The sequence below is a fragment of the Poecile atricapillus genome, chromosome 1, assembly GCF_030490865.1.
Source record: "Poecile atricapillus isolate bPoeAtr1 chromosome 1, bPoeAtr1.hap1, whole genome shotgun sequence".
NCBI lineage: Eukaryota > Metazoa > Chordata > Aves > Passeriformes > Paridae > Poecile > Poecile atricapillus.
The window spans coordinates 61530476-61545676 of record NC_081249.1 but is presented as its reverse complement, the minus strand read 5'-3'; the positions used below and the strand labels follow the sequence as shown (position 1 = coordinate 61545676).

At 46.0% G+C, this 15201-nt stretch overlaps 1 protein-coding gene across 1 annotated transcript in view; it reads left to right on the top strand.

Moving 5' to 3' along the window:
* The first annotated feature begins 954 nt into the window (after positions 1 to 954).
* The window catches only part of SIAH3 (siah E3 ubiquitin protein ligase family member 3), a 41535-nt gene continuing 27288 nt past the window's right edge, over positions 955 to 15201 (top strand). Inside the window, exon 1 of the mRNA XM_058825902.1 lies at positions 955 to 1089. Within this exon, the coding sequence (XP_058681885.1) occupies positions 955 to 1089 (135 nt within the window). The remainder of the gene's footprint in view (positions 1090 to 15201) is intronic.

The following is a 15201-nucleotide window of genomic DNA, read 5'->3' as shown; positions in this document are numbered from 1 at the left end:
TCATTATTTTTAGAAGCATGCTCTGTGCCTTTTTATGCTCCCATAGTTCCAGCATCCAGTAATTACCATGTTTTGTGTCCAACAGACCTGATCCACCAGCAAGTGTGAATCAGGAAAACATTGCTGTCTCTAAATGGAGTTATTCCAAGTTACACCAGACCTGAGACCTGACCTCTCCTATTTTCAATGATGGGGAAAATGTTATTTGTGTGCTGGGACTCTTGTGAAGTAGCAGGATATAAAATTAAGAAAACTTCAGAGCAGTGAAAATCCAAATTGAAGCCTGTGAATGCACAGACGAGAATCTATTTATGTAGCAAGCTCTACTTCTGCTTAACCCCTGCAAGGAACTGTAACTCTCTTTGCATATTTGATTTCTCTCCCTCACTAAAACATAGTCTGCTTAACCTATTTTTGCTACTTTCTAGCAGTTCCACTGAAGGGGTTCTTCCCTACGCCTTACATGTAGTTTTGCTATCCAAGCTCTCCTTTGTTAAATTAAGGCAATTAATAAATGGAGATGTTAAGCAATCAATTTTGCCTGCATATCTCCACAGCCTTACGTATGACTGGCTGTAATCACAAGATAAATGCAATGTGCTGATGTATGGTAATGTTCAATAATACATTCTCCACCAGGCTCAATTCATCAGGGAGTTTCTGGAGGGGAGGCATTTGTTATTGGCTGTCTCCGGACCTCAAGGATAACATTCCTGTCCTTTCCATTGGCCACCCCGCTGCTGCAAGCCTCTTCCCGTCTTATTTTGATGATGAATATGAAGGCATGCTAAGCTGTGCTGGAGAGTAGCTCTCGCTGACTACACTCCCACCCCGGGCTCAAGGACTCCAGAGCTCCCCGGCTGCTTCCCCTGCCCACTGCCAGCAGCAGCAGCAGCAGAGCAGCAGCACAGCAGCAGCAGAGCAGCAGCAGCAGCAGCAACGCCAAAAGTTGTGATGCTTTTCTTCACCCAGTGCTTTGGGGCTGTCTTAGATCTTATTCACCTGCGGTTTCAGCACTACAAGGCAAAGAGGGTTTTCTCAGCTGCCGGGCAACTTGTCTGCGTCGTCAACCCAACACACAGCCTCAAGGTGAGTTAAAAACGTATTTTCTCTTCTAACATCTCCTCGTCTTCCCCACCACCGCCACCAGTGATTCTCCGCAGGGAATGAAATTACGCTCTGGCAGCAAGGGGAGAGCGCTGTTAACACTCTCAGCCCTTGCAGGGAGGATGTTTGCATTGTCTGAATGCGTGATTCCCTCTGGAGCAAAGGAGAAGCAACCCACTGCTCCGAGCGATGGTGGGAAGTCGCGGCTCCCCCTCCCCAAAGTTTCCTCATCCTTTTCACCCACATAACGAGCGTGCATGTTGCAAGCGTTTGGTAAAAATGATTGGAGAAGTTAGTCGGATGAATTGACGTCCCTTTCTAGTAGCAGGATGCTGCGTGTTCTCCCAGGCTGACACCCCAGCACAGAGAGATGCTGCCAGGCACTGGGGACCAGGAAGAGAGGGGGTGGCAGTAGAGGGATGTCCTCCGCTGTCGTTTGCTCCTTCGGGGGAAAGCCGGCTGCTCCTGTCTCCCGGGGGCACTTGAAAGCATTCCTCTGGCGCTGAAACTGTCCTTAAGCTGTTTGCAAGGTTAATCTATTTTAGGAGGGAGAACGCGTTTGCTTTAAGGCAAAACTATTTATAGTCCCCATAAAAACATTTCTTTTACTTGCACAGTTCTGAATTTTCACGGACTAAGTGTCAACAGCTCCATCTATACCAGAGCCTTCATGTTTGTAGTAGAGAAGGAGCAGCAGGGGGAGAAAGCAATCAGGAGGCTTTAATTACTTTATCACACTAGTGAATGACCAACTTTAATGAAGTGGCTTCTGTTTTGTGAGAAGTCCTTGCTGACCTGACTTACGAGGTAGCTCCGCTATCCTGGTGCAAGCTTAGAAATTAATTTAATTCAGGACAACTTATTTTTGGCTCTGCAAGCGTCGCTGTGAGGTACTTGGAGGGATCGCAGGAAGCATCTTTCCCGAGCTCCTGGTCCCTGGGAAGTCCACTGATGGAGTAAATCCCTCTTCAGAACAGCATCACCTCACAAAAAAAGGACACCTTTCCCCCAGCCGCTTTTCCCGTCTCAGGCTGTGCTTAGGCAGGAAGAGCGTTTCCAGCAGGGTGCCGGCTCCGGGATGATTTTCCCGCAGGGCTGTGCTCTGAGCACTGCCGGCTGGGGCAGGCATTCCCGGGGGATGAACCGCTTGGGTGCGGGATCGCCTCTCCCAGCACCGCGCTCCTCACAAGGGAAGTTGAAAACACACAGCCCTGTCATTATCTGACAGGGTCTGGTTGTCTGAATGGGTAAAAGGAATAGCTGAGCTTTTGTAAGGGAATTCTTCTGTGCTCAACCCTTTTATGTGACTGTCTCCTGCTACTTTCATCTATAATTTTAATTATTTAAAAAAAAAAAAAAAAAGTAAGCAAAAAAAAGGCTGTCAACACACAACAGGTCCCAACAAAATTTCAGTGCCAGTGGAACTGTCTGATAAGGTCCCATAAGCATACAGGGGGGTGACTATTTCTCCACTGTTACCTAAGACTAGACCCAAGTTTATCATTTCAGGTCCTGCTGAGTTGCACGTTTGCTATGGTAGGAGCTGCAGCTGTGTTAAACACATAGGGCATTTCATTTTGCTAAAATCCCCCATGGCCAAGCTCTTCTCTGCTCAGACCAAAAGCATGGCAGAAAGACAAAAAATCTCAGTACTGCCTTGGCAGCATTTGAATGCAGGCATTGAAAGCAAAACTGTCTTGGAAACAAACAGGACCCTCTAGGAAAAGGTCTGGTGTGTCAGTGAAGCCCCAGCTTGACCTGGGTGGGAATTGCTTCCCTGATAAGGCTTCAGGAACCCGATGGCACAGGTGTCTCCACAGGAGCCTGTTGAGGCACTTTTCAGATGAACAAGCTGCGAGAAACCCTCTGCTCTGATAAACCCCTCTGACTGTAGAATGAAAAGAGCTGTGCAAGTGCTCCCAGGGTGCCCAGCTCACAACCAGCCACATAAATATGGTGGGCTTTGGCTCTGATGTGCTCCCCAGGTGTTCAGCTTCCCTCCAGCTGCATCAGGAACGCATCACCACTTTGTGGCAGCATCCAGAGGAGAGGTGGGGATCAGGTCCCTTTGTGCCCAGCATGACACTAGCAGTTGTTCACCCACAGCAGCCTGAGGGGCAGCTGGAGCCTGCTGGTGATGGACAAGCAAGGCACCTTGTCCAAAACCTGGGCTCAGAGTCAAGCCAGGTGAACCTGCTTCTCAGGGTGCCCATTTTTCCCCCAGGGATGCACAGGGAGGCTGTTGCTGCTCTCAAAAGACCTCTAAGGGACCATGAAAGGTGAAAGGGCCAAACTTATTCCTCTGTGGTGGTTTACAGCATTATGACTACTTTGATGTTTCTTAGTCTATTATTTCTAGCTGGGTCTTTTCAACTGTAACATTTTGTTGACAGCCCCCAAATCTATCTTAACAATTGACAAGTGGAGTGAAAACTGTATTAAGGTTTGTGGTCGATGAATACAAACCTGCTAGGAAACAAGGGCTGGGAGCAATGTCATTTCTCTCCCTCTTCTTCAAGGCTTAAATGTTTGTGCTTACTCCAAAATTGTAAGCCCTTTGCAAAGGGATTGCTTTACTCTGTATCTCCACAGTGCTGCTGCAAGGGGACTCCTGGCTGATTGGTGCAAATGATAAATGACAGGCATCACACTCCGGTGTGATTATGCACGTTGACATCCTTCACACAGGCCAGGTCTTCAATCAGTGCCAAGGCACATAACTTCATTAAAATCAATTGCTGCAGGACCTCCATTTTCACTCTTCCACCCAAGGGAGTGCTCAGGGATGGTAGTGGGATTCAGCCCACACAGGAGGATTCGTGTCTGGTGATCATGTGTGTGTGGCATCACAGAAAGCACTCAGTGAGCAGCAGAGGACAGGGGAGACCTGATGCTCTCCAGGGAAGTTCGCACCAGCTTCTGCTGTCACAGACCAAACCAAGGGGGCCAGCCCAAGGGGGCACTCCTGTAAAGTTATGCCAGAACGCTGTCATCATCATCACACCCTGGACCTCTGACAATGACCAGAGTCAGCCACTTACCTCTCCTTTTATGAGAGATCCAGAGGTTGGTAAAGAAGCACACACTTAGAGAGAAACTCACTGAAAGGCTCATTAATTGGAAAGGCTGATGAACATTTCTGTGTTTCTTAAAGGGCAAGATGGTAAAAGTGTCAGCAGAGACACCTCTATTGATCTGCTGCTATTTTCCCTGCACTCGACAGGCTGACATGGGTGACTCTAAGAAGGAAAGACAATTTTGCAACTGTCCCCCTCTGTTTTGTTGTTTTGGCAGGAGTATGGATGGGAGGGAGTGTTTGTTTTGGAGCCTTTGTCCTTCTTGCTGTTTTCTATTCTTTGTCCTCCTACAAAACTTTCCCAGACATAGCAGCGTCTCACAGCACAGTGCTATGCTGGGATCAAAATTCACTTGCCGAGCAGAGAAAACCACTTATTTACCACACTTCTATAGGTCACCTTAGTCCTCAGTCATATTATACTCATTACTTTGCAACCTGTCTTCCTTCAAGCGTGTGGTCAACCTGACATCTTCCCTTGGACAGGCACAGCCAGGCAACGGAGCTCTCTAGCCAGGGCTGCTCCCTCCAAAACCATACAGATTAAAGAAGCAACACTTATGCTGCTGGCTGCAGGTCCCAACATGCAGGGAAAGTTTAAAGGTCGCCCCCTTACATGGAAGAAATGGGCAGGGTTTTCCGACCCTGCAGAGGGCGAGGCTCAGTGAATTCCTGTACATTTGTCCCCTCTCAATAACAATTCTCCCCAGAACTGCAAACTGGAAAGAAGGTGAAGTTGAGGAGGGGTATCCTCGCTCCTTAGCATCAGTCCCAGTTCCTGTAGCCATCCTCACATGGCAGGGGACAGCAGTGCAATCACATTCCAGACAGGTGCTGATGCTTCATGAGATGCTGCATATGGCTGGATAAAACAGTTCTTCCTTATTCAAGGAGTTACTAGCTTTTTACACACATTTTTTAACTCTTTGGGGAGTGTGAAAACTGTTCTTTTAAATAATAAAAAAGTGTGTTTACAATATTCTTGTGAAAAAACACCAGTCTCCACCTCTGTAGACTTCAAGGAACTTGATGAATTGCAAAAAGGAATATTCAAACAAGGTCATAAAATAGTTCAATCTTATATTCTGAAAGGGTCATAACACGGTTTATAGATCCAAGCTGTCTTTTGGCTAGTTTTTAAATCAGCAAGCAAATCTACTCTGACTTAGGGAAGGGATTTGAATCCTGTTATAACAGTTTGGCTCTGCACCCAGTGGCCAGCCAAATAGCATTGTAATCCACTTTATCCCCAGGAGGATTAAAGTGCTGGGGTGTATTACACCCCCATGAAATCTATTTGGTGCAAGGGAGGAGAGCAACTCTGAAACCTGCTGCTAATAACCCCCACATGCCACTGTCTCAGCCTGGGCAACCCCAAATCTCCCATGCAGGGCTGTGATTTGGGGACAAAGTGCCGTTTGGCCCCAGTGTCCAGCAGGATTGTGACAGCTGCAGGGAGAGGATCTGCAAAACGCTCTGCTACCTGCAAACCTGGGCTCCTGGCAAGGTGCCTGTTTCCCACCCCAGCTGTAGGCTAGGGCTGTGTGAGCACTGGGCACCTCAGATTTCAAATCCTTTTGTGGGGATTTGGATAGCACCAGGCAGGGCTTTGTCACTCCTCCTTCAGCCCTGTTTGAAGGGATACCCTGAGCACCCCAGGAGCCTCGGTCTGTCCTGAAATGTGACTTGGAGGGTGCCCTGCAGAGGGGAGGCACAGCACGCTCAGGCAGCTCTCCCCGAGAGCTCTCCATTCACTGCTGCTTCCTGGCCCCAGGAACCCCTCTCCAGCAATCCATTAACCTTAAGCCTGCAGATGCATTCACCTGCACGACCATGGAATATGGCAAAGGGCAGCAAGGGCTCCCCTGCAAGCGAGCTGCATAGCAGGACAGCTCCGAGCTTCTGCATGGTCTCACAACCACGGTGTCTCCTTGGGAGAGGGAGGGAAAGAGCCCCCACCTCAGAAGTCTCTGTGTTAATAGGCTCGGGCTTCCTTCTCCTCATCTGCCAGCCCCAGCCCACTGTGGAAAGTTAATTACCCTTGTTAGCTTGTCCTGTGTGTTATGTTACAGCTCTGGAGGTGGGATAGAGTAGGCAAGCACTGAGTCCTTTCCCAGCCACATTTGATTTTGAATTTGAGGCAATAGCACAAGGGGTAATGGTTTAAAACTGAAGGAGGATCGATTTAGATTAGATATAACGAAGAAGTTTTTTTATGATAAGGGTGGTGACGCACTGGCAATGTTCCCAGAGAGCTGGTTGATGCCTTGTAGCTGAAAACTTCCAAGGTCAGGTTGGACAAGGCTCTGAGCAGCCTGATCTCATTGAAGATGTCCCTACTCATTGTGGTGGGGCTGAAGTAGATAGCCTTTTAAAGGTCCTTCCCAACTCAAACTATTCTAGGATTCTCTGATTCGATATTAAATCTGACCTGGTCGTGGGACATTTTAAGTCAGATGTTATCAATGGAAGACAGTGCTGTTATTTTAATATTAGAGAAACCTCTCTCCCCTTGACAAGGTGTTTGACAGCAGCATGAGGTGTAGTCTCCAGACACTGCCACATATTACTTTTTAATCCACCCACTCTGATATGGCTCAGTATATCAGGAATTTCTCAGTGCAGCCCTTTGGGTTAGACATAATAGCTCAGGTAACTCTCTTGGGAGAAATACTGTCCCAAAGGAATTGCTGTGACTAACACAGAGGGTGCTGAGGAAAAAGCAGTGGTTTAATACAAGGCTTGATTACATGGAATCAGTGGCAAAGTCTCAGTCTGTTTCCCAGGAAAACAAAGTCACACTGAATATGGTCCTGCAAGTCCCAGGTGCTAAAATGTTCTCAGTCTGGGAACCATGAATTTTGCCTCAAAGTCAGAATTTACAGAGAGTATAATTTTTTTGTTTAACCATTAAGATTCTCACCAGGTAGCAAAGAACTCCCAGCATACATAGCTGGGTGACATTTAAAAGAGTCATTTTTTTTCTCAGAAACAATCTGAGGTTGTTAAATAATGCAAGAAATTGAGCTTAAAGGTAACACATAGGATCCCAAGAGCTCTAGTAAAACGAGGGAGAGGAGCTGCTGTGTCTGTGCCCTGCCTTCTTGGGACTTTGGTACTTCCTATGCTGTTCAAAAGCCCATAATTCCTGTTCTGCCTGGCTCAGAGATGAGACTTCATGTCTCTTTTGGCACCCCCAAAGTCTTCCTCTCACAACAGGAAACTGGCATCCCTCAACTGAGAGAAAAACTGAGTCCTGCAATAATTTCACAGGGTGGCAGTAGGGGTAGACAGTCTTTATGCAGCTTTACTGGGAACTGAGGGAGGAAGTGAGGAGCAGGAGAGGACACAGCCATACTCTCCTGGAGGTGTGAGGTTGGGGTGTCGAGGCCTGCTGCTCCTCTGGCATGGTGACCATGGGAGCAATGGCCATGATGGGCTGCCCTTGGCACCTCCTGTGGCACTGGCAGACATGGCATGGCACAGAGTGGTACAGAGCCCCTGGAGGTGGGTGTCTGTCACCCTGAAAACTCAGCTTCTGAGCTTGCTGACATGGTTTTCTAAAGACTTTCCCAGGACAGTAACTGTAAACATAGATATGTGTACATTCTTTCTGTTACACGTCTTGTGATGGGCATCTCTCATGGCCAGTGCAGTGAGAAAGCGTTATCCTGACCATCCAATCCCTGGCCATGGTCAGGAGCCTATAAATCCTGGGAGGAAAAATAAACTCTCTCTTCCTTTCACCACACCTTGACCTGTGTCCGTGTGATCTATTCATCTTCAGCGGCAACAGGTGTCGGGCAGCACATGAGCCACCAAAAAGGAGGGAATTCCTTTGGAGAGCTGAACAAGCTTTAGGCAGTCCACTTGGCCTGCTTTTGCTGTGATTTTTGTAGGAGAACTGAGCAGCGCTGAGCCATTTCAACTTCTGATGGAGCTAGGGGAAGCTGCTTGGGTCTAGCTGAACATGACAGCAACTTCCCAGCCCTCCTCTGTATGCATCTGGTGTATTTGGGAAAAAAAGCATGGATGTTAAGTCATTAAACGCCTTATCAGAATACATTATTTTTCTCTTTTTCCTTAGCTTGCCTCTTTTTGTTACATATCTTTTCTTCTCTGCTCTTGCTCTTTATCGTGCTTCCCATTCCCTGCTGTACCAAAGTCTAAAAGCAAAAGATTCGCCCCATCTGTTGTTCGAAAACTTAATCTGGGGATTTTCTTGCTCCTGCTGAAAGGACAACATCTCTAACTTCACCACAACTTTGGATGTCTTATTTTCCTCCAAGCTGTTTCAGAAGAAATCACAATCATTCAATCCTTGATGCTACCAATTTGGCTATCAACAGATGAAGTTTCACTTCAACATGATCACGGGCAAAACCAGGAGAGCTACCAGAAGTGGTGAAACGTTGTGTGACCAGCAGTGGATGCAGCTGGCAAGGAAGCCAAGGGCTTTATATGCCTGAAAAAATTTAATTGCCATCCTGCGCTGGTCTGGAGCTCGAGCAAGCAGTTCCAACTGAAGGAGCCACAGCTTTTGTTGTCCACCCAGCACAGTGAGGCATGGACATGATCCCACCAGCTCCCAAAAGAGAATATCAGCCCTCTGCTTTGGTGTGGCGAAGCAAATCCACTTTCAGCAGGGATTTAAGCTGGCGGTTTCATGTGAGCACCGCCAAAGTAGACACACGTCCCTTCTGCTTCCACACTGCAAGGACAAGCAGCTCGGCAGGGCAGGAGCTCAGCTGTTTTTCAGAACCTCACACAAAGCTCTTATCCCTTGGGATTGTTGTGGGCTGTGCTGAATGGAAAATTTCACTTGAGCATGGAGACTTCCTGAAAATTGCTCTGGGTGACCTGCTGCTAATAACCACCTGCAGTGCTCCTGCTCAGCTCTCCCACAGCATTCTCCAAAGAGGGAAGAGCATCTTGGCACTGCTAATAAATTTCCTGAAGCATGTGAAGTGTACAACTCGAAGTACTTTTATTAATTTAGAGGCATTTCTGAGCATCTTATATAACATTAATGGATTTATCTTTAGCTCTCCCCTCTCATCTCAGCAATACCATGAAAGCGTCACTGGAGGAGAACAGCAGAGACCTTTGAGTACTTTGTATGTTTATTTTGGCATTCTTTTTTTTAAAAGACAGAAATGTTTGAAACAATTTTGGGAAGAAATTAATCACCTATTTCCATACCAGATGCACTGCTTTCAGTTCCAGTCTTTGCTTCCAGAGCAGTTTCATTCTGAACTGATCCAAACTGAAACCCTTTTTCACTTTCAGATTTGCCTCCTCAGTAAAAAATAAGTAATTTCAAACGGCTTTAGTATTTCACACATGGAAATATTAGGGTTCAGAGTAGCTGATGAAGTGCCCATCAGCTCCCAGTAAATGCATAGCTGAGAAGAGACACAGGTCCTTGTGAATATTTTAAACACAAGATCACACACTCTTTCACATCAAATGCCAGCTGAAATATAAAGAGAAACAGAGAAATGGAGCATAAATAAGACAGAAAAATATTAAATTGGTAACATCTCCTTGTGCAGAACACAAATGCTATAAATGAGCAAGGAGGTGGATGCTACAGAGCAGAAAACCACATCAGCAGAGGATGAAAATGTTCTTCCACTCCTGGGAACCGCCATGTGGAAAATAAGCAAAGTAATAAGCGTAAAAATGGAGTAAATGACCACCACACAGGGATTACATAGGGCAGCTGTGGTAAGGGGATGGTTACAGTTCACCTTCAGCCTTTGTGAAAATGAGAGGCTGAAATGGGAACAGCAGGATGGTGGCAAGTGGGGTGATCATGGCAGTACCCCAGCCTCAGCAGGAGCACTCAGGGGCACAGACAGAAAAATATGGATGTTTTGCGGGACCAGACAGCTATTCAGACTTACTTATTCTGAAAATTATCAAACTCGATCCGGCAAAGGACCATATGAAAAACCTGCTGGCATTCAGCAAACTTTCCCACCCCTTTTGAAGGGTTCAGGGCAGGCCGAAGACATCCTCCTCCTCCTCCTCAGTAGGGATGTCTGGGTGCTGCATTGCAATGCTCAGCTGAGGACACCTGGTTGCACACAGAGATGTGCTATCTGTGCTGGTTGGAGTCCCCTGTGTGAAAAAGCACACCACAGGCCAGGGGAGTCCAGGAAGATCAGCTTTGCTTGTAAATGGAGGGCAGTACTGTGAGTTCCCTGCTTTTTCTGCCTGAGAGCTGAGGTTCTCTTTGTGGTGCAGCATCCTTAGGAGTCTAGGATCAGCGAGATTTCCTCGTCCTCAAAGAGAGACTGTTTTCCTTGCCATCAACAATCAAGGAAGTTCTAAGACTAACTTGGGATGGATATGTAATTTTTAGTCATTTTTGTCGTGTCCAGCTGAAGTTAAATTAAATGGATCCCACCGATACCCTACAATTCCTTTGACTCATGCAAAAAAAAAACCCAAAAAACCAAGCAGGATAGCTGTCTCCTTAAGACAAATCCAAAAGTTTGGGCACAGTAGCACCAAATATTATGTTTGCTGTTTAACACAGGTTCAGGTAAGACAATTTTATTTCCACTCCAGAAAAGAAAGCTTTCAGGGAACATTTCAGATATAGCAAAAAAAATATAACTGCATGCTGAGAACTTTCAATTTATTTCTACTAGAAGGAACTCATCACCAGGAAAAATGTAGGGAATTACTTTTTGAACTTGTTGATGACAGAATTTCAGGCAAAGTGAGTGAACAAAGCATGGATTTTACTACCTTTGCCAGAGGGACAAAGGGCACCTGCCTGGTAGATAAGCTGAGTGTGACCCAGCAATGTACCCTTGGGGCAAAGACCAGCCTCATCCTGAGCTGTGTTAGCAGGACTGTAAAACAGCTGCAGTGCAACTTCTGAGGTCACATCCAGAATTGCCCAGAACTCCTTTCCCACCTGAATTGTTCCGACCCTGCAATACTCTATAAGAACAGAACTTGGTGTGAACAGGGAGGTGCAGCAGTGTAAGGGTGGCAAGAGCAATCTTTGAACGTTTGCCTCAGCAATGACCAAGCCAAAATTGTATCAGAAAAATGTATCTGAAAAGAATGAAGGCAAGCAGAAAGTCATGTGAGATGCACTTGGGAATCCAAGTTCAGCCCTGGAGATGGACCAGTGAAAAACTCTGGAGCTATGCCAGTTATACAAGTATCTGGTAATTCAAACTCATCAGAAATGCAAATCCTCATGGCTGTCCAAAGCCCAGAGATATCACCAGCTAATTAAATCAGTCTGGACTGGAAAGGAGGTCACTGTGACAAATGAGGGATAGCAAAAGACATACTCCAAAATATGCTTTGGGACAAACACCCTTATTTGTAATTGCAAGCAACACTAAATAAATTCTGACAATGAGAAGACAGATTGTTCAAAATCTACCAGAAAAGACTTTGCACGATGGCACAAGTGCAAACATGTTCCTAAAGAGTGCTGAGTGGAGAAAATAATATGGAGCAAGTCACATGAAAAAATAATCCACTTGGACAAATCTTCCTCTCATTCTCCTTATGGAATGGCTTCCAGCAGAAAAAAAAAATTCCTGGGCTTATTCAATTAACTGCTTCATGATTACTTTCCCCCTATGGCAGAATCCCTGATGCTTCAGACCTGCTTTTGGCTGTGCAAGCTGTGTTAATTCACTGTGCAAAGAGGCACAAAGCAGAGAGGTTACTTAGGTAGTGTTGTCTCTGTTCCCTGCCTGGGTTCTGCTCACAGGCTCAATGGAGTCTGTTTCTGCTTGTCTTAGATCACTGAAAGCTAGAGGTATAGTGCAGATTTTGGTGAGTTAGGATGAGATAGCATCACTAGAGGTAAGGAAATGCTGACTTTCCCAGCCTTTTTAGGCTAGCTCATGCTTTTCAGTATGGAAGTCTGTGGATGACCTGTGTTTTGTTGGGGGGCTTTGTTGGAGGAAGATATTGTCATTCCTCATGACTTTGTTGGTTCCTTAAAAGCTGTCATAGCCCTGGTGCAGTGGCAGCAGAGTGGGAAGCAAAGCTTGGTCCTCAGGCCACCCCCAACCCATTTCACAGGCTTTTGTGGGTTTATTAAAATAGTTTTAATTTATATGTCAGAGTAGAGAGACAGCTGAAATGCAGGTACATGTTCTCCTTTGCTGCCTTGGCACTGGCTGTGTTGGTCCTGGAATCAGGAATGTCCTAGGCCACCATAGCAAGCTTCACCAGAAGGTATCTGACAGGAACCCAAGACACAGTTCCTTCAAAAATGTTTTGTATCAGGTTTGTTGACTTGGAAGATATGTTCACATCTTATTTTATCTCCTCACATTCCTAGAAAATAGTTGTGATGTGGTCAGGGTATTGTCTGCATCATTCAGTTTCCTCTCTGTCATCATTCTGGCAAATGCTTTTTGGGGATGTCTTTACCCCTGTTGAGCCAAGCAGTTTCTCATTTAAATATTTCCCTCAAGACATCAACTCTGGCTTAAACTTTTCATTATTTGTGCTTCAAGGAGTGGCTGAAAATACAAATTTTTCACAGCCACACACCAGTCTCAGCAGAGTGCAAACTCAAAGAAGGCAGCAATGCAGCAGGGGCACATTCCTTACAAATAGGTACGTGTCTACCTGCAGACAATTCATGGCTATGCCCAGGTCAAGATTTAAACTGTGTCAGGAAAACAAATGTAAATGCTTGCAGTAATTCACTATTGCTTATTCTGGCTCCCCCCATACAGCCAAACTGGAACCCTTTGTCCAATTACTGTTCCTGCCTGGAATCTCAAGGGTCTAAATCACATGGGAAATGATACAGCTTTGAAAGAAAATGAAAATTTTACTGAGTTTCTTCTGCCATAGAAAGTATTTCAAAAAAGACTCAAAAATATTAAGGTCGTGAATAGTTGCACAAACATAACCACTGATTTGTAAATAACTGATTATAAAGACTGAATTTTGTTTCAGGCTGTTGGTAAAAGATGAAGGCACTATCAGAAAACAGATCTGAAAGCAGCCAGAAGCTTCACAAGGCTACTGGAGATAATTTATACTTGCAGCTAAACATGAGCTTACTGGTGAGGTATCTCTTAATAATTTTTAAGCTTTTGATGATTTTTTAATAATAAACCAGTGATTAGAAAAGAACATCCCAGCTCACAGATAAGTCCAGGCTGTGTCTGGATATTTTGCTTATTTGTTGCTTTAACTAAAGCAGCTTCAATTTGCCAGCGGCCAATGAACAGCCGGTAGCAAGAGAACTCAGTCTGATGAAGCAGATGTTGGGAAAGGGAAAATCTCTTCATTACTCACTCATAGGGAAAATCTGCCAAAAGCAGCCTTTCAGCATTTTTTGTAATAGTAACTTTTGCTTCTTGGCTTTTAGAAGAAACTTGCAGACCAAGTAGCTTCTGAGTTATTTTTTGTGGAAAAGGACCTTGAAGCTTGCTACAGGCAAGTCACACAGTGGGTTGCAGCCTCCTTCAGCCCTGAATGACCCATAATGACAGCTCAGGTGCTCCAGGAAGACCTGTGCCACCTGGTACTTGCAAATAGCTGAATGTTAGAAGTTGAGCAAAAATCTACCCCTCTGCCACCAAGAAGTCCTACAACTTGGGTCTGGTTTTTGTGGGTAACTTGTTTCCCTGGTGGGGAAAAACTCTACATCTTGGTGGGCATCACCAAGATTTCCCCAAGACCAATCCATCTCTACCTGAGTTCATGGGTAAAATCAGCCCGAGCTCCCTCAAGATCCCTCAGGGATGACTGACCCAGTCTGGGCTCTGAGCCCAGGTTACTGGGAACAGCGACAGAGAGTTTGCTGTGCTTTCCTCTCTACCCAAAGCTGCCTTTCCCCTCCATGTGCAAACAGAGCCTTTGGGCACACCAACAGCCCTGGCAGGCTGCCTGTCTCCTGGACCTCTAGGTCTTGGAGCTGGGGTGCAAGAACAGATGGAGCAGAGATGTAGCAGAGGCTGGATACAAGTCAGACTGAGCCTAGGGGATAAATAGATGCATCAGGCGGGTGCTGTGCCTGAAATAATAAGCCCTGCAGGAGACAGGATCTCTTCAACACAGCATCCTGCCAAGGCCTTGTGGTCTATCTGCCTTCCAAACCTGACCTATCCGGCCATGGGTCTATCCATGTGCTACAGCACTCCACAGTGCTGCTGGAGCTGCAGGAGCCATCATCTAGCTGGGATGCTCTGCAGGAATCTGTGTCTTTGGTTTGTCTCTCTGTAAATTAGTGAGGGACAATATTCCCTGACATCAGTTAAGGGGTTTGGGGTGGAGGCCAAAACAGTTAAATCAGGTGGTGTAGGTTCACTTTCTGTGCATGTGCAACGGGCCCATCTGCAAAAATGATGCTGTTGCCATAAATACTGTGAAGTTGCCAATCTTTTTGGTGTCAGTAAGACCAAAGGATATGCTCTACTGATCTTACTGCTGTAAACAGGTAACAAACAAAATGAGGATGCTGAAGCTTAACTGTAGCCATCTAAGTTTATAATTTTTTTTTTTACCTTAATCCCTTAATGATGATTACAATGTAAGTAGAAAATATAAAGCATTTTAGGAACATTAAGTGATACTTAGAGGGCTCATTAATCCACGGCTGATATGCAGCCACCACTGAGAAGGAAAGGAGCAATCATGCCGCTCAGCATTGCACACTGTGCCATCGCTGCCTGGCTTCAGGAGGGAGGCAGAGGATGCCCCCTCAGCCTGGCACTGTGGGAGGAGGCAGAGGTGGTCAGAAAATGAGGGTCTGAAGTAGATGCCACAAGGCATGCACAGCCCCCTAACCTCCCTTGTCACCGTGCATTGAGGTTTGGGGCCAGAGCTCTGCCAACATCTGGAATTTTTCCCTAGCAAAGACAGAAAAGTCGGCACCTTTCTTTTTCAGCTCACAACCAGAGTAAAATTCAGCCACCTTGATCAAAGCTGAAGGTAGTGCTTTGGAAATGTGTGTGTCAGTGCAACAACCTCTGTGTTTTTCCCTGGCCTGGGGAGGTCAATCAAAA